This window comes from Alosa alosa, chromosome 23 (genome assembly GCF_017589495.1).
Source record: "Alosa alosa isolate M-15738 ecotype Scorff River chromosome 23, AALO_Geno_1.1, whole genome shotgun sequence".
NCBI lineage: Eukaryota > Metazoa > Chordata > Actinopteri > Clupeiformes > Clupeidae > Alosa > Alosa alosa.
Window position 1 is genome coordinate 1,765,144 of NC_063211.1, and position 25,941 is coordinate 1,791,084.

At 42.9% G+C, this 25,941-nt stretch overlaps 1 protein-coding gene across 2 annotated transcripts in view; it reads right to left on the bottom strand.

Annotated features, from left to right (window-relative positions):
- Positions 1 to 25,941, bottom strand: part of pibf1 (progesterone immunomodulatory binding factor 1) — a 72,675-nt gene that overhangs the window by 35,051 nt on the left and 11,683 nt on the right. The window contains exons 6-10 of one of the 2 annotated variants that reach the window (XM_048234447.1): positions 25,085 to 25,193; positions 23,256 to 23,467; positions 21,586 to 21,711; positions 14,274 to 14,372; positions 6,443 to 6,608 (exon numbers count right to left, since the gene is read on the bottom strand). In XM_048234447.1, the coding sequence (XP_048090404.1) occupies positions 6,443 to 6,608; positions 14,274 to 14,372; positions 21,586 to 21,711; positions 23,256 to 23,467; positions 25,085 to 25,193 (712 nt within the window). The remainder of the gene's footprint in view (positions 1 to 6,442; positions 6,609 to 14,273; positions 14,373 to 21,585; positions 21,712 to 23,255; positions 23,468 to 25,084; positions 25,194 to 25,941) is intronic. The other variant, XM_048234448.1, reaches the window with a different exon arrangement.

Consider the following 25,941-nt stretch of genomic DNA (forward strand, 5'->3'; position numbering starts at 1 on the left):
ACACACAGATATACACACACACACACACATACATACACACACACACACACACAGATATACACACACACACACACAGATACACACACACACACACACACACACACACACACACACACACACAAACAAACACACACATATACACACACACACACTAGAGTGCATCATCCGCCTTGACATATGCAAATTAATCTGTCCCTATGTTCCAATAAGCAAAAAAAACATTCCTGGTAAATTTTGAAGTAAATTGGATAATATTTAGGTGGAAAGTAGTTTGTTGGTGCGCACATCCACGGCAGGTGCTGGACAAAAAGTGCTGGGCTATCAAAAGGAAAAAGGTGGATTGTCCGCACACTTGCTCCCATCAGGAATTTTTATTGACTAATTCACCCGTGTGTAACGTTACGAGCTTATAGTCTGATGAAGAGCGTATAAGCTCGTAACGTTACGAGCTTATAGTCTGATGAAGAGCGTATAAGCTCGTAACGTTACGAGCTTATAGTCTGATGAAGAGCGTATAAGCTCGTAACGTTACGAGCTTATAGTCTGATGAAGAGCGTATAAGCTCGTAACGTTACACCCGGGTGAATAAGGCAATACAAATTCCTGATGGGAGCAAGTGTGCGGACAATCCACCTTTTTTCCTTATAATATTTAGGTGGCCCACCATTAACCGAATGTTCGAAATTGTTGCCAAATTCAGGAAATCACCTCGCAATATGGGGGACTATAAGGGGTATATTTCACATTATTTCACCATTATCAATTTGTTAGCCAGTAGTTATTTGAATTATAACTGTATTAAGGGCATAAAGCACACAGCTCAGTGGATAAACATTGGGTTTCTTTATGTTGTCATACATATTTTGGTGATTTTTCTCAGAAAACCTTTTTTTTCCCTATTTTGAATGTTATTTAATGAAAAACACCTTAATGTGTATTGTAACACTTGCTATGGTGTTATAAAAATCTCATAATTCCAAATCAGATATAGGCTACATGCGTGGGACTATTTTGTTTAGTGTAGAGTAGTAGTTGTATCACACAGGATTACATGAACTTTCTTGCAACATGGCTTCTAGTGGAAAGTGTATTAGTAATGCCAATCCACAGTCTTCAAAATGTGCTCTGTCTACAAGACAATCGTCTTGGATATTTGGTTTGGGCAGTGGCCTTGTTCAGGATGACTCGATTATCACTGGATCCCGTCTTCCAAACTGTCGCCAAGTTCTCAGTTGCTTCATGTGGTATCTTTCGGATGGTTCAGAAAGCGGAACAAAGTGGGAATCAGCAAATATCGTACTGTCCCAGGTGTCCAGCTTTTATAAAAAGGCCAACATTCCTTTGATATCAGAAAGGAAAGCCTGTGAAAAAAATATCAAACGTTTAAGTATATATAAGTATAGGCTATGTACTCTTTTGATCCCGTGAGAGAAATTTGGTCTCTGCATTTATCCCAATCCGTGAATTAGTGAAACACACTCGGCACACAGTGAATACACAGTGAGGTGAAGCACACACTAATCCCGACGCTGAGAGCTGCCTGCCACAGCAAGCGCTCATGGAGCAGTGAGGGGTTAGGTGCCTTGCTCAAGCTCACTTCAGCCGTGGATGTGGGCATGGGAGAGCAGTGTTCAACCACTTCCCACGCCCACATTTTTCCTACTGGTTGGGGATCGAACCGGCAACCCTTCGGTTACAAGCCCGAAGCCCTAACCAGTAGGCCACGGCTGCCCCCAAATGGCATGAAGGGCATTGATTTGAATGAAAATGCCAAACTCCAAGCGATCCCACTGAAACGACGGACGACCAGACCATCTACACTGGAGAAACTTCAGAAGATGGAGAAAAAAACTTGACAAGACTTTTGCTCTGTGGCCACAGAACGCTGAAAGCTTGGTGAAGAACAAGGAGGACTTGTTATTTCTGGAGTCCATGAAAAATGACCGCCAGGCCTCATTTGGTTCATTTGATAAGACATTAGCTGACCACATATATATTGTTTTCCAGCCTTAAAATTTGGTACTGGCAAAACCCATGACAGCAAGCTTTTATTGATTATGTTTACTTTTATGTTGTTTATTGAAAATGCCTGGCAAAGGCAATTTTTATTGCATCTTCCCCGAAAATGTACACTACTGCCACATCTCAGGAAGTAATAAAGATAGACACACAACTCACACCAAATGATGCGAAAAGTCCATATTTATATTTAACTTCCATTGACATTATAGGGCTAGACCCATTTTTTTGGCGTTATTTAAGAAAAAATGATATTTTCAGCCTAGCTTTATGGACGTCTTTAGTTGGAAACTTCAGAGGCTTGGTGGGCCACCTAAACATCAATTGAATTCAATACAATTTCTCATGGAAGTTTATTTGCCCCCTGCTCCAGCTCCAATGGCGGTGGTCTGTCCACCATCCCCAGCCCCCACCCTCACACCCCCTCAATACCAGCGCAACACTCCATCATCACAGGCTATCGTACCCCCACCATCACTGGATTTTGCAACCCTCCCCCACATGGCGATCATGAACAATGAGGTGACAACGACCTCAGTCAACAGCCATCAGACACACAGATCCCAGATGCACCCCTCCCCCTCCCCTTACACCCCTCACCATTACAAAAGATCAAGTGACAGTCCAACTTAAGAAATTGCGCAGCAATAAAGCATCTGGGCCTGACAGACTGTGCCCAAGGCTACTCAAGGCCTGTGCTGCTGAACTGAGGGAGCCACTGAAGCACATCTTCAATTTGAGCCTACGCCTTGGACAAGTTCCAACACTGTGGAAGACATCATGTCTCACCCCTGTCCCTAAGAAGCCACACCCTAGTGAGCTTAATGACTACAGACCTGTCGCTCTTACATCACATGTGATGAAGACAATGGAGCGATTGGTCTTAGGCATGCTCAGACCCCAGATGCGCCATGCACTAGACCCGTTACAGTTTGCTTACCAGGAGAAAGTGGGCGTGGACGATGCCATCACTTATCTTCTACACAGGACACATTCCCACCTGGACAAGGGGAAAAGTTCTGTGAGAATCATGTTCTTTGATTTCTCAAGTGCTTTTAACACCATCCAGCCCCTCAGATTGGGAGACAAGCTCTTGCAGATGGGTGTGGACGCTCACCTGGTAACCTGGATTACAGATTACCTGACCGGTGACCACAGTTAGATCAGACTGAAGAACTGTCTCTCTGACACTGTGATCTGCAGCACCGAGCCACAGGGAACTGTGCTCTCTCAGTCCTGTTCACCCTGTACACATCTGACTTCTGCTACAACACCAGCAGTCATGCCACATGCAGAAGTTTTCTGATGATACTGCAATTGTGGGGTGTATCAGGAACGGGCAGGAGAAGGAGTACAGGAGCCTGGTGGAGGACTTTGTGCAATGGTGCAAACTCAATCATCTTCAACTTAACACTTCAAAGACCAAGGAGATGGTGGTGGATTTCCGCAGGTCTAAGCCCACTCTACTACCAGTCCACATTGATGGGGTCAACGTGGAGGTGGTTAGCACCTACAAGTATCTGGGTCTCCACCTGGACAATAAACTGGACTGGTCAGCCAACACTGACGCACTCTACAAGAAAGGGCAGAGCAGGCTGTACTTCCTGAGGAGGCTGCGGTCCTTCAATGTGTGCAGTAAGCTCCTCAGGATGTTCTACCAGTCTGTTGTTGCCAGCGTCCTCTTATAAGCAGTAGTACGCTGGAGGAAGCACAGGGAAGAAGGATGTGGGGCGAATTGACAGGCTGGTAAGGAAAGCTGGCTCTGTAGTTGGAACTGAACTGGAGTGCATCACTTCAATATCTGACAAAAGGACCCCGAACAAACTGATCAACATCTTGGACAATGAGTGTCACCCACTCCACAGCACTATTGTTAAGCAGAAGAGCCTGATCAGCTGGAGACTTCGCTCACTGCCTTGCACAACTGACAGACTGAGAAAGTCATTTGTCCCCAGGGCCATTGAACTGTTCAATGCCTCACTTAAGGGAAGAGGAGAGATATACTTCTCTGCATAGTCTGTCTGCCTCTTCACCCCCTCCAGGTTTGGTACTGTCTGTCCACTAGCCACTTGTACCACTGTCTTTATGCCTCACTGTTTGCGCGCTATATTAGCACATCAGCACACATGCATAACCCCCGCCCCCCTCCATGCCCCAGCCGAACTGTGGCCACACTTATGCATTTTCTTAAATAGTTAAATATATAGATATATAGACTTTACTTTACTTTATTTCTGCATTGTTGCACTGTTGACTTACTCATTTGCACACCACCATCACCATGACCACTATCACCATTGCACTACCACCATGACACTCATTCACACAGAGCACCTTAGAGCGCCTTACCATACCTTTCTATGCACAGAGAATCACAGGCTCAGTCCCTGCCTCAGTCATTGCAAAGCCTCTGATTTATTAATCACCACTATGTGGATACTGTTTTAGAATTGATTTAGATTAAGTGTTAGTATAATTTGTATTTTGTAATTTGTATTTTAGTATATTTTTATATATTGTATTAAGTGTTAGTATAATTTGTATTTTAGTATATTTAGCATATTCTTTATCTTCTACTGTCCTTACTGCTTAGTTGTGTTTTTATATTATATACTTTAATTAGTCTTTCTGCTGTTAAAGAATGTGTTTGTGTTGTATGTATGCTGCTGCTGAGACCTTGAATTTCCCCTGGGGATCAATAAAGTATCTATCTATCTATCTATCTATCTATCTACCTCAGTCCATTTTAAACAAGCTCAGGCCCAGATAAGAGTGTGGTATTTTCTGTCTCATGTCTCAATACAATTTTAGCTGTTACATTTTGGCTGCAGTTTTTGAATTGAGTATCAAACTGGGCACATAGACAATGGTTATCAGAGGTTTTCCTGAGCCCATACAATGACAGGTCTGGTGACAGGTCGGGTGTTGATGCAATGCCATCTGAGGTCCAAAAGACCACGGCCATCCAATTTGTTTTTCAGCTATTTCCCCCGTTTGCAAAGATTTCTCTGGATTCTCTGAAAGTTTTAATAATATTATGTCCTGTAGATGATGAACTTCCTAAATACGTACTAATTTCATGTTAAGAAGCATTATCGTGTTGCCAGTTACCCTAATTAGTTGTGAAACATTCTTCCTTTTGTTTTCTTTATCGTTACACAACATTTCAGCATTTTGTTACCCCATCCCAACTTTTTTTGAAACATGTTGCTGGTATCAAATTCAAAATTAACATATAATTTTCATGAAATAGTCAAATTTGTTATTTTCAACATTTGATATGATATCTGTGTCCTTTTTGCAACTAAATATGAGTCTAAGAGATTTGCAGATTATTACATTCTGTTTTTATTCACATTTTACACAACGTCCCAACTTTTTCTGTTTTGGGGTTGTATATTCTTTATCTTCTACTGTCCTTATTGCTTAGTTGTGTTTTTTTATTATATACTTTTAATTACTTTTTCTGCTGTTAGTGAATGTGTGTGTGTTGTCTGTATGCTACTGAGACCTTGAATTTCCCCTGGGGATCAATAAAGTATCTATCTATCTATCTATCTATCTATCTATCTATCTATCTATCTATTTGGTTAATGGAACAAAATTATTCTAAGGACAGATTGATTTTCAAATATTTTTCTAAAAGTGAGGTGGATGATGCACCCTAGGGTGTGTGCACACGCCACTTTTCTAAGGTATGTTGGTGTGCACAGAAAAAAAAAGACATTTCTACAGAAATCCTGCTCAGACTTCTAAAAAAACATGAGCAAGCATGTCACGTCATCTTCAACACCAAATTTCAAAATGTCTTTGAAAAATACCACAGCTCCTTTCCAAACATGTGTGCAACATCTGTATTTATTTCCCATGAACAGGAGTCCATCATGAAAAATACAGATGGTCCATATGAAGTATGTGAATGAACGAATTAATGAATGAATGAATAATTGCAGAGATTTGAATCCTGGTAATGAAAGATGTACAGACAGATTTTAGACTGTGTTTTTAAAATGGCAAACCTAAATGGATCGTTAGTTGTTAGTTTGTACATTTACATAACAACCAATACTCCACTGGTGATTGGTCAACATACACTAATGCAACTACTGGTGAGGTAATAAGGTAGACTATACTACTACAATAAATAATACTGTACTGATACTATACTACTACAATAAATAATACTGTACTGATACTATACTACACTACTACAATAAATAATACTGTACTGATACTATACTACTACAATAAATAATACTGTACTGATACTATAAGTGAGCATGCCAGTGAGTGAGCGAGCGAGCGGCTGAATGAGTGAGTGAGTAAATTAATGAGTGAGAGAGTGAGAATTAGTGTGTGAATGAGTATCAGTGGTTGAGTGAGAGAGCGAGCGTATGTGCGTGTGTGTGTGGGGGGCACCTGCCTCCAGTTTCTTCTGGTGTTTCTCACACTCGATCTGACACAGGCTGAGGGAGCGTGCCGTCTCCTCCTGCACCATCTGAGCGCGTTCCAACTCAAACGTCTTCAGCTTCAGCTGGTTCAGCAGCTCCGACCCACGACTGTCCGACCCCACCTGCAGCTGACGCAGCCTGGGGAGGGGAAGATAGAGAGAGAGAATGATTTTGGAGGAGAACGGAGGGGATGATAGAGAGAGAATGATTTTGGAGGAGAACGGAGGGGAAGATAGAGAGAGAATGATTTTGGAGGAGAACGGAGGGGAAGATAGAGAGAGAGAATGATTTTGGAGGAGAACGGAGGGGAAGATAGAGAGAGAGAATGATTTTGGAGGAGAGGCAGACAGGAAGACACTATCGCCTGGAAGGGAAGAATGAAGGCTACAGAGAAGAGAGAAGTTAGAAAGAGAGAGATGGATAGACAGATGAACAGAGACAGATGGAGAGAAAGAGAGAGATGGAGAGAATGAAAGATGGAGAGAAAGAGAAATGGAGAGGAGGAGAGAGGTGGGAAAGAAAAAGAGAGGATGAAGAAGAGTGAAAGGGAGCGAAAGTGAAAGAAGGAGAGGAAGAGAGAGGGATAGAGAGAGAGAGAGAGAGAGAGAGAGGAGAGAGAGAGAGAGAGAGAGAGAGAGAGAGAGAGAGAGAGACAGAGAGAGAGTTGAGTGTTCAGATTTATTGTATAACTGCTTTGGCAATATAAGTGAGCTTGTCATGCCAATAAAGCATTCTTGAATTGAATTGAATTGAATAGAGAGACACAAGGAGGAAGGGATAGAGAGACACAGAGAGAGAGAGAGAGAGAGACACAAGGAGGGAGATATAGAGAGAGAGAAGGATAGAGAGAGGTCGGAGGGGATAGAGACACAGAGAGAGATAGAGAGACACAGGGAGGAAGGGATAGAGAGACGGAGAGAGGGATAGAAAGACACAAGAAGAAAGGGGTAGAGAGAGATGGGGAGGGAGGGATAGGGAGACGGAGAGAGGGATAGAGAGACACAAGAAGAAAGGGGTAGAGAGAGATGGGGAGGGAGGGATAGGGAGACGGAGAGAGGGATAGAAAGACACAAGAAGAAAGGGGTATAGAGAGATGGGGAGGGAGGGATAGAGAGATGGGGATAAAGATACTGTAGAGAGAGACAGGAAGAGAGGGATAGAAAGACACAAGAAGAAAGGGGTAGAGAGAGTCAGGAAGAGAGCGATAGAGAGAGACAGGGAGGGAGGGATGGAGAGAGATGGGAAAAGAGGGAGAGAATGGGAGAGAGAGAGGAAAGAGAGGAAAGGAGAGAAAGAGAGTGGGAGATAGAGAAAGAAGGAAGGTGAGAGAGAGGAAGAGGGAGAGAGAGACAATCAGACAGACCTGGAAATCGAGAGGGCAGGCTATGTCTACAATGCCAAGAGGGAGTGATAGAAGACGAGGTACACTTCCTCACTGAATGCAATAACTATGCCTCGGTAAGGACAAAATTATTTTACCAAATGTATCAAATTGTTCCCCAATTCCCTGTGCTAGCTAATGAAGCAAAGCTCCCTTATTTGTTGGGAGTGCATAACAGTTGCGCAATAATAGCAGCACCATTCCTGGCAGTGAGTCCTCCTTTTTCTTTCTAGCATTCCTATTATTTTAAGTATAAGTATATATACTCTTTTGATCCCTATATAAGTATGAGTATATATACTCTTTTGATCCCTATATAAGTATGAGTATATATACTCTTTTGATCCCTATATAAGTATAAGTATAAGTATATATACTCTTTTGATCCCTATATAAGTATAAGTATATATACTCTTTTGATCCCTATATAAGTATAAGTATATATACTCTTTTGATCCCGTGAGGGAAATTTGGTCTCTACATTTATCCCAATCCGTGAATTAGTGAAACACACTCTTGGACACAGTGAACACACAGTGAGGTGAAGCACACACTAATCCCGGCACAGTGAGCTGCCTGCAACAACAGCGGCGCTCGGGGAGCAGTGAGGGGTTAGGTGCCTTGCTCAAGGGCACTTCAGCCGTGCCTACTGGTCAGGGTTCGAACCGGCAACCCTCCGGTTACAAGTCCGAAGCGCTAACTAGTAGGCCATGGCTGCCCCAACTTTTTTTTTTTTAAGTATACTTATATATATATCACTTAATTATTATCCTGTTTGCAATTGAATTTGTTTTCATTCATTATTGTTTTGTTTTTTTATCTGTATTGTTATTCCAAATATGTAAGCTTTGGCAATACAATATTATTGTCATGCCAATAAAGCTCATTTGAATTTGAGAGAGGGAGAGAGAGGAAAAGAGAGAGAAAGAGAGGGAGAGGAAGAGAGTGGGAGAGAGAGAGAAAGTGGGAGATAGAGAGAACCCTAAAACCTGTTCATACCTGCACCTCCTCACTCATACCTGCACCTCCTCATTCATACCTGCACCTCCTCATTCATACCTGCACCTCCTCACTCATACCTGCACCTCCTCACTCTAAAACCCACTCATACCTGCATCTCCTCACTCATACCTGCACCTCCTCACTCATACCTGCACCTCCTCACTCATACCTGCACCTCCTCACTCATACCTGCACCTCCTCACTCTAAAACCCACTCATACCTGCACCTCCTCACTCATACCTGCACCTCCTCACTCATCCCTGCATCTCCTGATTCTAAAACCCTAAAACCTGTTAATCCCTCCACCTCCTCATTCTAAAACCCACTCTGCCCTCTGGCTGGATGAGAGTGAAAAAATGAGGCTCGGCCTTCGGGTTGACGCAAGCACCTGAGGGCAAGGTTTGCCCTCACCTGACAGGTAACCCCATGACGCCACCGCCGCCAATCAGGCGCCAGGAAAAGCCCCACGGCCGATGGAGAACGGAAGTAGAAACGAGAACTGAGAACTATAAAATGACTGTTGTAAGGAATATTATAAAATGGATGTTGAAATTCTAAAAGTGAAGAGGCAAGGAACAAGCGCACACATGCAGTTTGGAAAAAGACCATCTGAAATCATTAGAGAAAAACTGGCACCAAAGAGCTGCACTCGTATGAACTAAGATGAACTATGAGCAATATTGTTTGCGGTTTCGTTCCTGCGCCACGAGCCATTAATCGATCATTAGTTGACACGGTTATTTGCAAATCAGTTGCATTCTCAGTGTTGGTTTTCGCTTACAACAGTGTGCGTGCGTGTGTATAGAAACAACATCCAGCAACACAATTAAGTGTGGGAACTGCTCTGTCCTCAGCACCTCTGCTAATACAGCACGATTAGCATAGAGTTGTGATGGTTGGCATAGACTTCCTAACCTCAGGAACCTGGAATCCTGTTGGGTAGGTCTATTATATTACGGTGTGTGTGTATGTTTGGGGGGGGTGTGCATGTGTGTGCGTTTGTGAGACAGACGTTTTGAATGTGTGTGTGTGTGTGTGTGTGTGTGTGTGTTTATATCTGTGTTGGAGCCTGCTTGAGACGGGTTTGTGATGTCCTGACTGCAGATTTGCAAACCACAGCATACACAGAGCACATTCTCAAGACAAAATTCTCCGAGGACAATGAACTAACCCAAACTAATGAAAAGAAAAACTGCTCCACCACAAGCAAACTGTTCCCTGTGATTCAGTACAAATCCATTTCATTTCTATAGTGCTGTAACTGAGGTCTTAATAGACCAGCTCTAGTAACTCTGGACTAAGCAAGTGTAATGTATGTCCTCAAACATAGAGGTACGCTTGGCCAGCTCTTAGTAACTCTGGACTAAGCAAGTGTAATGTATGTCCTCAAACATAGAGGTGCGTTTGGCCAGCTCTGCAGTTGAGTAGAGAGGTTCTGGAGAGGTTCAGCTCTGCAGTTCAATAGAGAGGTTCTGGAGAGGTTCAGCTCTGCAGTTCAATAGAGAGGTTCTGGAGATGTTCAGCTCTGCAGTTCAATAGAGAGGTTCTGGAGATGTTCAGCTCTGCAGTTCAGTAGAGAGGTTCTGGAGATGTTCAGCTCTGCAGTTCAATAGAGAGGTTCTGGAGATGTTCAGCTCTGCAGTTCAATAGAGAGGTTCTGGAGAGGTTCTGGAGATGTTCAGCTCTGCAGTTCAATAGAGAGGTTCTGGAGATGTTCAGCTCTGCAGTTCAATAGAGAGGTTCTGGGTTTGTGAGGAATTCTTGGGATGTTGATCTCCGAAATGTTCCTGTTTTGTGTCCCCCTCCAAAAATAGGCATGGGTATGTCAGTGTGTGTGTGTGGGGGGGGGGGGGGTGGGTGGACGAGGGGGGTGCAACAGTGGCCTGCTTAGTGATGGGGGGTGGGGGCTTGCAGCAGCATCTGTCTGTAAGCGTGTGTGTGTGTGTGTGTGTGTGTGTGTGTGAGTAGTTCTCTCCAGCAGCAGTGCAATGCCCCCTTTTAGAGTAGGAGTAATGTGAGGTATGCATAACAACTGTTCTCCCCAGATCAGCAGGCATGACAGCCGCATGCCGCCAGTGTAGGGGTTTCGACGGCTGGCATCATGGGCGATGGGCAAATAAGGTCGCAGAACCCGGGGGCGTGTGTATGAGTGACACTGTTTTTTGGGTTTATCATTTTTGACAGACTTTTGAGCAGTACAATAGTGTCTTGTTTAATCTATGCCATTCCTGTGATTTGTCGAGTGGAATTTGGCAAGTAATAAAAGGCTTATCATAATAATAACATTTTAGTTCAAATGAATGTCAAACAAATAATTGACATTAATGACTGATTGTCATTTATTTTTTCTGCTTCTTTTTTTATTACATTATATTTTTCTTATATTATGTTTGTAGATCTACATTATATCAACGACAAATGCGAAGAATATTCTTAAGAGGGCTTTTGTTATCATGCTGTATCATCTGCATCATCATTTCATGTCTTTGTACTTGTACTCTGCACAATGACAATAAAGTTGAATCTAATCTAATCTAATCTGATCTAATCTAATGTGATGCTCACATTTACAGTACCCTCCAGAATTATTGGCACCTTGAGTAAAGTTGACTCAAAACAGGTTTTAAAAAAATTCTCTTTCGAAGATTCATTGTACTCTCACAATGAAAACAATGAGGAAAAATCCACCCTTGAAGGGAAGCACATTTATTCTGAGAAAAAGGAAAATCTTATAAAGAAATACATATTTTTAACGAAAACACATTCCTCACAATTATTGGCACCCCTAGAAAAATCTTTTATACAAAACCTAACAGAAGCATTTTCCTATCTAATTTCAACTTATTTAAGTTAATCAGGGTGTCTGTGAACTTTCAGAAGTAGTTCATGACTTTCTTTTTCACTAAGGTATGAAAATAAAGTGACACAGAGGCTAAATCCTCATAATTTTTCAACATAAAAAAAAGAGAATACACTAAATTTAAATAAAAAGAAAGTTGTGTTGACATTTGTAAGTCAGCAAATGTCTATACAAACTAGGTACATTAAAACAATGATGAAATGGTTCTAATCAACTGGAAATGTGACAAACATGCTTGGACAAAGACCCAAGGTTATAGTGCCCCCACGTACAATATGGAGGATGGCAAAAAAATCAATAAGGACCACTATTGGAGAGTTACAGACAAAGGTGTCATCTTGGGGTCACCAAGCCCCCCAAAAAATCTTCAAAAGTGACCTCATTGCTAATAGCTTATTTAGAGGGCATGCTAGGTAACAGCCTGTCCAGTCATTTAATTACCAATGTAAACGGCAGGAGTTACTAAAAGGTACAGTGACTTTGTCTGGAAGTGTGGTCTATTGTCAGATGAAATGAAAATTTCGCTCATTGGCTAGAAACATACACGTGTGTTTGCCATGTAGAAGAATGACTATACTGAAAAGAACCCCATACATTATGGTGGAGGTGCTGTGCTATTGTGGGGATGTTTTTTCCCCCAAAGGCCTTGGGAATCTGTCAATCTCTGACAAGACACTAAACGTTGGTCATGATTGGATCATTCATGAGGTCAATGAACCAAAACAATGATCCAGATCAAAACAAATATGGTTTACTGAACATCTGATTTCTTTATGAGATTTTCCTTTTTCTCAAAAGAAATTTGTTTCCCTTCAAGGTTGGATTTTTCCTATTTTTTTTCATTGTGAGATTACAATAAATCACGAACAGATTAATTTTTATACCCATTTTTAATCAACTTTAGCAGAGGTGCCAATGATTCTGGAGGGTACTGTACATGAGATGTCACTTCTCTGGTCTTATGTGTTTGTGTGTGTGTGTGTGTGTGTGTGTGTGTATGTTCACAGGCATTACAATCCTGTCTGTCTTCTTTACAGAATGCAAAGTTGCTCATCCTTGCGTGCCAAATCAACTCTTGCAAACAATCGGCACTCATAATTACAGACATGAGAATCCTAAAAGGTACACTTTCGCTTTAGGGCTTTTTTTTTTTGCTGACAAGCCGCCTTTGATAGCTCAGTAACAGGCACTTTGAGGATGTTGAACATTACAGTGTAAAGCCTGAGAACATCCACTAATTACTGATGACCTTTTCCCTATACATCTCATGCCTACCTTTGTGTGTGTGTGTGTGTGTGTGAGTGTGTGAGTGTGTGTGTGTGTGTGTGTGTGTATACTTAATGCCGAGGCAGGTAAAAACATGACAGAGGAGCTGGACCCCATCTGACCTCATGAAGAGCTCGTTATTAAAGTGGCGCCTGTGCTGTGATGACGAGTCAGGTCATTACACTATAACCGTTTCCAAGGCGCCGATCTGACATTCATCTGTTGTTAGAGACAGAAGTCAGTTAGCAATTTAGACCAGCAGCAGTTCGTGGGTAGCCTGGCTAACGCCAAACCTCATCTCATTGAGATGGGGTCTGGGAACTACATATACATTTCCTCGTATTTGAAACGTGGTTTACGAATGCCCAGAGCCGTTTATTGGGCGCTACGAATGTCTATCAAATGCGTCTGTACGTAGCTCATAACCGCTTCGGTGTGTCGTCATCGTCTTGCTGTCCCCTCGTTCTGTGATTGGTTCCTTCGTTGAGGTGAAAACAAAGTCCATGGAATCCAGGTTGCCTAGCAGTGTGAATAAAATTGTGCGCATAAGGCAGCATGGGAAAGCCCAGGCTAGTTTGTGGGCATATTCTGTCCGACCACAGTGTATTTTTACACTTTTCTTCTATTTTTAGAGTGCATGTGAACCGTACACATACAAGAACTCCATGTTAAACACATTGCTGCATCACATCAGACATAGGCAGGGTAAATTGATTAGTTTATGGATCACTCTCACATACGTCTTGTTTGAAATAGTCTTTCAAATAAGACGGCTGGAAATCATACTTTGCGCCGATATATTTGCTTTTAATAGTCAACGAACCACTCGGTGAGTTGCACAGTTTTGAAAACGAACGTTAAGGGTTGTTTTAGGACATGTTTGAGTAGCCTACAGTATGCCTATTGGCACCCACCCTGAGCAGTCAAAGGCGATTCAAAACGAGTCAGAAAAGTCGAGACAGGACCAATCGTCAAAATTTCGGTGTCCACCACTCTAGTTCATCCAAAACAAACCAGAAAAGGGCCTTAAAGTGCTAAAAAACAGATTTTTTCTTTAACTCAGGGTAAGTGGTAAACCTCCTACAACTAGAGCCCTATGGCATTATTTTGTTAGGAGAATGAAGCCATACAGCTCTTCTATTAGGAGGTTTACCCCTTACTTTGAGTTCAGTGACTAACCCAGGTTTGTCACTAAACCATGTACATGGAATAGCCACCAGGTGTCTCCAGGTGATCAGGGGAGGTGTCATGCATCAGGTGAGCTCAGGTGTGAGAGGCGATGGAGACACTCACTGGTCCAGCAGCTGGTCGTGTTTGGCCTGCGTGTCCCTCTCTGCACTCACGGCCCGCTCCTTCTCAAGCACGGCATTGTCCCTCATCTCACGCAGACTCCTGGGCCAGAGAAAGAGGGAAAGAAAGAGATGGAGAGAGAGAGAAAGAGGGAGAGAGAGAGGGGGAGGGGAGGAGAGAGAGAGAAAGAGGGAGAAAGAGGAGGGGGAGAGGAGAGAGAGAGAGAGAGAGAGAGGGGAGGGAGGAGGAGGAGAGGAGAGAGAAAGAGAGAGAGAGAGGGGGGGGAGAGGAGGAGAGAGAGAGAGAAAGAGAGAGAGAGGTGGGGTGAGGGAGGAAAAGGGTGAGACAGACAGGGGAAGCGGAGAGAGAAAGATATGGGTGGAGGGGGAGAAAGAGAGAGAGACAGAAGGAGAAAGAAAAAAAGAAAAGTGGAGAGAGAGGGAGGGATAGAGAAAAAGGGAGGGAAAGAGAGAAAGACAAGTTGAATGAGTGGCATTTCATCACAGGCGTGCAACTAAGCAGCTGCCTCTGCGGGGGGTATCCATTGTGAGTCAGGGGACAGAGATTACCCTGGGGGGCATCAGCAGATCAGATCTACAGCTGCTTGTGCATGACTCGGGCTCTTCACAAATGTGCTAGAGAAATAAGGTGGCCTACCATGACTCAACAGAACAAACAGCAGAACTTACCATGACTCAACAAAACAAACAGCAGAACTGCCCACACAACAGAACAAACAGTAGAACTGCCATACATATAAACATGATTCAATCTTACACAATAAAACAATAAAACAACTACCGGTACAGTCTTCAAAACACAGCTGCTCTAAGCATGACTCTGTGTGTGTGCTACAAAATACATTGACTTGAGTCAACAGGAAGTGAACCATCGACACCTCCAGAAGACAACAACAAAACAGAGTAGTCTCACTGTGCCCCAGCCAGTGCTTAAACATCATTAAAACAGGCTCTAACAAGCAGCAGTAGCATAATTGCTAATAACTAGAGATAATAGTTCTGAAATGCATGATTGTGATGATGCACATGAGAGACCACCACATGACATAACAGACAAACACGTCTGATTAATCAGACCTTTAGCGTCAGTGTGCTACCACTACAGCTAGTGGCGGTTGCTGCTCTTTGGAATAGGGGAAGCTCTGATAAAAATTGCCAATTATGAAATTATTATTATTAAGGTGCTATATTGTTCTTTGAGGGCAAATATGATTCCAAAACCCAGAATAGACCAAACAGTATAGAGTTCTGAGACATGGCAGCTTGGGGGGAATTCAAATAAGCAAGTAGTTATTTCTCTGTGACTATTCTGTACATTCATCTGCCTTGCTGTTTCATTTTTAATCTCCCCTGGTGGGCTTTTAGCCAGGCTACACCGTTATATAGCGAGCTATCTAACTTAGCCTAAATACACAACTGAAACAAAAGCAAGTCACAAACTCTGTAACTCCACATTACAGTTTTATTTACAGTATGCCATTTACAAAGACAAATAGAAACCGACTGTATTGCTCCCAAATTATGAGAATTTGAGCTGCAACCTGCCTTGCGTCTCGACTTCACCTGCCAACACTAACGTTAACGCATCCCCTGAACTTACTTGAAGCACTTCCTCTCAGACAGGGCTCGAAATTAACCTTTTTTCTCAGTGTCCCGCAGCAGTCCCGAATTCTACTTGACACTGTCCCGGACTTAACCACCAGTGTCCCAAATTCAAGTTCTTGTTTTTTTCCCATTCTACATAATAAACAGCATAATAACCAGTAACTTGCATCACTTAATTAACTCATTCTGGTCCACCATGTAAGTTCTGAACACTTAATTTATTAAACACAATTTTATTAACATTAATCATCTGCTGTTTCAAACAACACTCATTTTCAGAGGTTGCGCTTTTGACTCTTTTTTTGAGGTTGTGCTAGACGTTCTCTTTGTCCGTCGTTTTGACAGACAGGGTTGTAAAACATTCTGTCAATAATATATTTTCACGTGTCTTTAATTTCAATGTCAGTTTGGTGTGATGGTCACAGATCTCAGTGAAAACAATCAGTGGTGTAGTGGGGATTTTTAAAGTGGGGGGACGCAATTTTAATGACATCATTGCAAAAACCGTCACGCACCTCCACATACATCGGTGCGTAAGGCCAAAATTACCAGCTTTCTTGAACATGAAATCGAATAAAAAAATTAAAAAAACAATTAAATGACATTGATTAGCTTCAAAATGTAGCATAATGTCTTCACCCAAGCTACACTTTTCCGCCAAAGTCTATGAATATGGTCTGTAGCTTTTACTTTTGTTGTTATCATACGATAAACAGACAGACCATAATGTAGAGTAGCCTATGTAATCTAGTAGTAGTAGTAGTCTAATCTCCTTGACGCATAACATGCCGCGGCATGGCTTCATTCATTGCCACACGTAAACCATAGCAATAACAATAGCACAAGCAGGATTCTCGCATTCAACACGCTGTGTGGTCAGCGTAGCTCAATTTGAGGGGGCGTCATATGAATGTCATTGCGAATGATTAAAGGGGTGGTTCAGGATTTTGGACATAGGACCTCATTTCCAAGTAAGCAAGTGTGATATTTATCAGTGGAGACCGTTTTCAACACGTTTCATCCAGTCCTTCTAATTGCAGAGTTCGCGAGGTGCTAGGCTAGCGCAAGTCAACAGTATGTGCTAGCCTGCCACTAAAAACAGTCTTACCCACTCCAAAGTACACCCAAGGCAAATAAATTATAACGCCAGACTATCGATGTAAATGTCTGTATTGACAGTGTTATTTCTAACGTTATTCTATCCTTGCATTTCAACGATCGCATTACATTTTGAGGGACTAGTGTCTTAACAGCGGCGGAATTATACTTGCTCCAGTTAGTAGTACTGCGCCAAAAAGTAAACAGTAAAGCGCACTCCAATGGGGATACCTAGTAGTAGCCTTGGTAATATCAGTCCGCCGCTGAGATGCAAAATGACTACTACCAACTTCAGGGAACAAAGTATAACTATTGCAACGCGATGCGAGGGTAGTTGTATTTCTTACACTATTCTATCAACACAGACATTTACATCGATTGTCTGGAATTTGCCTCGAGTGTCCTTTGGAGTAGGTAAGACTGTTTTTAGTGGCAGGCTAGCACATACCGTTGACTTGCGCTAGCCTAGCACCTGCGAACTCTGCAATTAGAACGACTGGATGAAACGTGTTGAAAACAGTCTCCACTGATAAATATCACACTTGCTTACATGGAAATGAGGTCCTATGTCCAAAATCCTGAACCACCCCTTTAAAATGCAGAGGTGCAGTCAATAAAACAAAAAAATAACAGAAAAAAAATAACAGAAAGAACATTGGGCAGGCAAGTGCCAGTAATTTAAAATGTTTTTGTTTGGATGAAGTAGCTGCACACTGCACCAATCGTAAGTTTTTCCTAAAGTTGTTCAGGTTCACCGTTGGGTCATTACTTATGGTAAAACCTTATCACTTATATTGGAGCTCCCTCGTTAAACATCACTCGTATTACTCACACATGCTTATCGTGTCATTTTGACCACTGGATTAGCCTACCTGCTTTCTGCAAAACACAAACGAAGGAATTGCAGTAGTGGGCCATGAAGATGCTTGCTAGATTCGGATACAGGCAGTTGTATAATCTATGGTTTTCTAGCCACTTTCTAGCTACTTTCGGGTAACGCGGAATGACGAGCTGCTGCAGTTTTTAACGTCTTTAGGCATGGTGGAGTGCTACAGCATGACGATCATTCTTGAATTTTATGACAAAGAGGCCTAATTGGAGACATTTGTGTGATGCGTTGTTATCACTGGTAACAACAGTTGTTATATTAATAAACAGTGTTGGGAGTAACGAGTTACAAAAGTAATGTAATTACTGTAATATATTGCTTTTTGCTGTAACGCAGTAATGTAAGGCATTACAAAAAACTATTGGGTAATATTTTACTCGGTACAAACTTCAGTAACGCGCATTACAATGCATTTTAACCTGAAATTAAGTGGTGTTATGTTTGATACATATTCGCAAACAACTGAGCAAATAGCAGAACGTATCTCCCGTTACTGGTTGAAGATGACTGTGGCTGGCTGCAACTGACTGGATGGACATAAGCCTACGCTCATTATTTTCAATTTATCAGAGACAACTAGGATATGAACAGTTAAGTGCACTTTGTGTGTGAAACCGAAAGATCTCTATACCTCGAGAAATAGCACAATTAATTTAATGACACATCTAGAGCAGTGCCACGCATCTTTTTGATTCTTGATAAAGCATAAATGCTCTTCATGTCAGCTTCGTGCTGTGAACTTGAATTAAAGAGAATGAAGGGATAGAAATGTAAAAAAGATGGGGACTTGGACTTTGTGACTTGGACAGTGACTTCAGACTTGACTTGCGACTCCACTCAAAAGACTTCAGACTTGACTTGGACTCGAGCTTCGAGACTCCTGAACAAGCTGTATTTCATGCAATTATTGCTTTTTTAATCTAAATTTATTCATGTATTTCTATTTTATTTTACTGCTACATATACTTTGTGAAACGTATAACGAGCGGCATGGCCCCTTTGCCATAATGTGCAATGTAACGCATGCGTTATGTGCGCACACTCACAAATATAAATGCATTAACCATGGCGACAAGAAGTCCTCCCGGAGTTGTGCCTTTTATCATTACTTTCGGTTACAAAAACTGCACAGAGGAAATAAGCGAACAGCTACATGCAAGGTGTGTGGCACCAGGATAAATGATGCCTACTCAACAACGTCTGATTTCATCAGCCATCTCCAAACGCACCCAGATAGGTCAGTCACTTAGGCCTAGCATATATCGTCACAGGTGACAAGCTAACCATCGCAAAGTGTTGTTCTAATGCTGGGAACAGGCAGGGATGGGCAAAAATACATCAGAATGAATTTCAACATAAAATACCTAATACCCTCATTTTTAATGTATCAAAATAAACTACACAATACAGTAACCATATTATGTATCAAAATAAAATATTGTAAAAACCAAGACGGCAGATTCCTAAGGAAACGCAAGCACCCATCCCATTTGGGTATCTTATACTGTATTTGTCTACCAAAAATGACATTGTAGCCTATATAGTGATTCGAAGAGCAGTAAACAGTGTTGTAAGGCTGCGTGTACAAAACCGCTTCTTTACAGATCAGCTGGCTAACGCTGCTTTTGCCAGCTGCCCGTTACGCCAGGTCAAATTTTGTATAATTTTATTCAGACGAGAAAGATACGTTTAGATTCCCATGTAAACAGTTTAGGAAAAAAGTACCTATTTTTAAAAAAAATGCTTTGCCATTTTATCTACTATCCCAGAGTTGTCCCAGACATCATTCTATTGCGTCCCGGGACGTCGGGACGTCGGGACATCGGGACATCGTTAATTTCGAGCCCTGCTCTCAGATTGCGACATATGCTGTCAATCATCAGAGATTGGGCCGGGCTTCCCTGGAAATGACGATTTTGTGGCGTTTGTCCAATAAAAGTCTAGCTTTTTTGCACTGAGATCAGCCCACTCTGTAGTGCCATTGAAAGTCCAGTGAAGCCGAGCGTCTATGGGTTTTGTGCATGGTTTTTTGATGGATCGTGTCGTCGCAGCAATGTATTACGGGTGCGAAATCACGATAAATGACCGGCAAAACCTTATTGCTGAACAAACTAGACATGAAGTTGAACACGTTTTTAGCATGTTCTAGTTGGAATAGTAGGCTAATGTAATACAGTATTATTTGATGCGATTTTCCGTGATATTTTAGGAGGCTGAGCTTCCCCTGTAGTCTTCGAGCAGGGGTCTCAAACTCAAATGAGCTGGGGGCCACTTCTGCCAATGTCATCTGATTGGAGGGCCACGTCAGTGTTAAAGTGGGGCAATCGTGGCCTACTGGTTAGCACTTCGGACTTGTAACCGGAGGGGTGCCGGTTCGAACCCCGACCAGTAGGCATGGCTGAAGTGCCCTTGAGCAAGGCACCTAACCCCTCGCTGCTCCCCGAGCGCCGCTGTTGTTGCAAGCAGCTCACTGTGCCGGGATTAGTGTGTGCTTCACTTCACTCTGTGCTGAGTGTATTTCACTAATTCACGGATTGGGATAAATGCAGAGACGAAATTTCCTTCACGGGATCAAAAGATTATATACTTACACTTAAAGAATAATACAAAAAAGAACGGCTATTTCCTAAAATTGTTTTTTTCAAATACTGTATTTTCAAACACAAAACTACAAACAGAAAGTGCAAGTATTTTTATCTATTTTTAGACACCCGTGCTAGCAACCTTAGCTTAAATAAAATAATGATAAAATAAATATTAATACAAATTATAAAAACAAACAAAAAAGCATAAAACAGGTAGGCCTATGTGTGTGTTTCACAGCAAATAAAAATATTTTCCTCTCATAACTTTTTTAAACCTGGCAAACTAGGCGTCAGGTTTAATAAAGCAACACCATTGGATTTTTATATCAAAATTTCAAAAGGCCATAGCTTGAAAGTCCTACTGTAAATGTAAAAATCTTTGATCCTATCGCGGGTGACTTTGTAGTTCTTCAGAGCCCTATTTCTACTAGCCCTGCTGTCTGTACCACGTCCATTACGGACACTATCATCACTATTACCACTGCCATCTCCAGCTATGTTGGGCAGAGGGTCGAAATAAGCATGGAATGCTTAGTAGACACGTCATATTATACACGCAAAGACGCATTCACAGACGCACCGTGACTATCACTGTCAATAGACGATCGATCATAATCTCCAAAAGGATATTCTCCTTCAGAATCAGAATAGGTGAATAACATAAGACTTCATCAGACGCAAATGTTTTCTATTTCTGCTTCGATTTGTGCAAAACTATGGCCTGCATCGCTTCCGCGTCATTAAAAATGCACGTCCTCGTGTTTCTCGCGTGTAGCCTAATACAAGTTTTTCTGAAAACTTTGTGCAGTGATTTTGAGTTTGAATCAAGCTCTGGATGTCTAGCAAATAGTGGAGAAGAGTACAAATGAGATTTGTCACCGTACTTGGATCTATCGTCTATTTTAATCAGTATCGTTGTTTGTCGCAATTAAAAATACCCTCAAGGGCCGAATTACATTATTATTTTGACATACGTCGCGGGCCGGAATTGGGCCGGCCGCAGGACGGGAGTTTAAGACCCCTGTCTTAGAGCAATCGCCTCTGCGCTAATGGTAATAATTGTGGAGGTTGGTGTGTGAGGTGTCATTCCATGCCAGTGCAGCAGGGGGTGCTCTTACCGGTTCTCGCGTTCGTACATCTCCTTGGAGGTGCGCTGCAGACTCTCCATCTCTTGGCTGGTCTTCAGGCGGATATTCTCCAGCTCATCACGGAGTTTACTCTCATACTCACTCTTATAGTGGTCCCTGGAGAGGAGGAAGAAAGAGGTTAGTACACACACACACACACACACACACACACACACACACACACACACACATACATGCCAGACAAATTCCAGTTTTTGGGCTTTGCTGGCCTGTATGTATGTAACGTTATGTAACTTTGTTGACACCTCAGTCAGAGCGGTGACTTTCTGTACCTCAGGTAGCGACACCTCAGGTAGACCAGTGGCTTTCTGTACCTCAGGTAGAGGTACTTCAGAGAGAGAAGTGGCTTTCTGTAGCTTGGGTAGAGGTACCTCAGGTAAAGCAGGGGCTTTCTGTTCCTCAGGTAGAGGCATCACACAAACAGGCATCCTACAAGTCTGGTCAAGTTAAAATGCATAAGATCATACCTCCACTGTGGATGCTACATCCACAGTCATTTGGCTGGGCTTTCATCCAGGGGATTTAAAACAACACTTAAGATTACACACTTGTATGCAAAACAATGGACTTCCCCTGGGCGAAGGACATTTTCTTAGTGAAAAACAGCAGCAAACTGACATTCAAATAAATTTTGCTAATGGTAATTTACAGTTGAAAAACAAATAACCCTGGTGGCATTAGCAATTGTGATTTCAAGTGTTCAGGGGTGCCAAGACTTTGCAAGGGAGTTTGTAAACACCATCCATGCACACACACCTAGCCATGAGACATGAATCCCTGAGCTGGGACGCTATGTACAACTCATGTCTTTCAGCAGCTGCACCATGCAAAGCTGACCATGTCGCGGTAGTGATGGGGGGTCAGGGGGTCCCCTTAAGAACCTGCAGAGCTGCTTTCTCACCTGTGCTGCTGTGCTACGCTACATAGCTGAGCTTGGTTTCTGCAGAAGGGTTTGTGGCTGGACTGGGGACTCTGTGAACTTCCCGTTCTGTGCCGTCAGTCTGTCTGTCATCACAAGGATGAGGTTTTCTCTGATTGAGTGAGTGTGTGTGTGTGTGTACGTGTGTGTCTGTGCGAGTGCGTGTGTTCCTGCCGGTACACCTGACACCAACTACAGCGGTTACCAAACACCAAGCACCCAACTGAAACGGAGCCTGTGCTGCAACAATTAGCTTTCACTACAATCATTACCATCTATGTTTAGGTACAAGAACGTTTTTATGGTAAGAGAGTGTTTCAGAACATAGAGGAGAGCCTCCACACCTTGATAAGGTCCACTGCAGGGGGGGCTCTTTAACCCTTAAAGTATCGTCACACCGGTGTGATGGGAATGTTGGGAAATGAATGTTCTAAAGAACATCTGGGTTCACTGAATTCAACCAGAGAGAGGCTCTGAATTCAACATAGAATTTTAGAACCTTCAATTGTTGCGGATCGGAATCTTATGTTAGAATGTTCAAAAACCCACACCATCGCCATTCAGGAGTTTTACTTGACAGTATATTCCCATCATAAAGTGATATGCATATCACAATACTCTAACCCCCCTCACCCCTGCCCCTGCCCTCACCCCTGCCCCTGCCCCTGGGTGTGAGAGAGGGCCCGGCTTTGCCCCTGCCCACCTTACTGCCCTTGCCCACCTTACTGCCCCTGCCCTTTGTCCGTCTGACCTGGAGGTGAGGTATCTGTCGTAGGCGTCCTCGCGTGCCCGCTTGGCGTCGTCCAGCTGCGTCTGCAGCCTCTCGACGCGGTCGTCTGAGTGGGCACAGCGCACGTTCAGCTCCATGTTCTGCCTGCTCAGGTACTCCTTGTCCTTCTGCAACAGAGTCAACGCCTGCTGCTGGGACGCCACCTACACACACACACACACAGGCACACACACACACACACACACGCAAATACACACACATACACACACAGGCACGCAAATACACACACACACAGGCACACACACACACACACACACACAGGCACACGAATACACACCACTCACACACAGGCATGCAAATACACACACACACACACACACACACAGACACACACACCACATACACAGCACACACACACGCAAATACACACACAGGCACGCAAATACACACGCAAACACACACACACATACACAGGCACGCAAATACACACACTTACACCACATACACACACAGGCACGCAAATACACACGCAAACACATACAACACATACACACCACACACACAGGCACGCAAATAGAGACACACACACACACAAATACACACACACACACACAGGCACGCAAATACACACACACACACAAATACACACACACACATACATACACCACATACACACCACACACACAGGCACGCAAATACACACACACACACACACACAAATACACACACAGGCACGCAAATACACACACACACACACACACCACATACACAGGCACGCAAATACACACACACACACACACAGGCACACAAATACACACACACACACATACACAGGCACGCAAATACACATACACATACACAGGCACCCAAATACACACACAGGCACGCAAATACACACACACACAGGGACACAAATACACACACACACACACATATATCACATACACAGGCACACACACACACCAAATACACACCACACACACACACGCAAAAATACACACACACATACACAACATACACACCACACACACACACAGGCACGCAAATACACATACACATGTACGCACGCTCAGGAATACAAAGTGATCACTTCAACTCAAAAAAGGTAAATTAACGAAATTAGAAGACACAGAAAATGGCTGTTAGCATCCAGCCATAGAGGTGTGTGTGTGTGTGTGTGATTATGGACTAAAGGTCTGATTTTGTTTGTGTGGATATCTCGGCATCTAAATGAAGTGCCGAGATAATGCTTATTGCCTCACAAGCAAATAAATCTAAATTGCATTAAGGACAGCGATACCAAATCCGGGTGATCTGGATCATAATGTCTACAACAGCTGTTTCCTCTGCCCAAGCCCACTTAAAAGTGAATACAAGTTTGTATAAGTATATATACTCTTTTGATCCCTATATAAGTATAAGTATGAGTATATATACTCTATTGATCCCTATATAAGTATAAGTATGAGTATATATACTCTTTTGATCCCGTGAGGGAAATTTGGTCTCTGCATTTATCCCAATCCGTGAATTAGTGAAACACACACAGCACACAGTGAACACACAGTGAGGTGAAGCACACACTAATCCCGGGCGATTGAGCTGCCTGTATCAACAACGGTATTTCGGGAGCAGTGAGGGGTTAGGTGCCTTGCTCAAGGGCACTTCAGCTGTGCCTACTGGTCGGGGATCGAACCGGCAACCCTCCGGTTACAAGTCCGAAGTGCTAACCAGTAGGCCACGGCTGCCCACATCTCATAGATCACTCTCTCTCATTTAAAAGTGAATACAAGTGTGACTCATGGGTCTCTCCCTCTCACCTCTGTGAGCAGGTCATTCTTCTCCTTGGTCTGGGCGGAGTGTGTGAGGTCCAGCAGCTCCAGTCTTGTCCTCAGTTCCCTCAGCTCCGCCTCAAACGTGTCTCGCTCCCTGTGGACACACAGGACAGGATAAGACAGGACAGTCTCACACACACACTCACACACACACACACACAAGCACAGACACACACTCACACACACACACACACACACACACACACAAGCACAGACAGAGACACAAACAAACACACACACACACACACACACAGAGAGACACAAACAAACACACACACACAGAAAGACAGACAGACAAACAAACAAACACACTTACTAACAGACAGACACAGACAGACAGAGACAAACACACACAGACACACACACACACACAGAGCTACAGCAGCAAAACAAAAAACACAAACATATAAACATATTTCCAAAAAAAAAAAAAACATATACACATATTGCCAAAAAAACACAAAAATATACACATATTCCCAAAAAAAAACACAAACACATATTTCCAGACTACACATGTTCCCAGACTTTTCCAGGTCTGGAAAACAGCTTTTCATACTTTTTCAGACCTACACAAGCTCTCTGTGGTATCATGGCTTACCTCCTGCACCTGCTATATAACCGACACCAGTTTCAGTCCAAAATATAAACAGTAGCAGCCATTTTCAGTGATTTGCATTCACTGTGATCTGTATTCACTTGTGCAGTAATTTGACCTGACGTATCTGCCTGTCTGTGTGTGTGTGTGTGTGTGTGTATCTGCCTGTCCCTTTAGTCTAAAGGTGAAAAGACATCTGCCAGGCCTGTCCCATTAGTCTAAAGGTGAAAAGGCATCTGCCCAG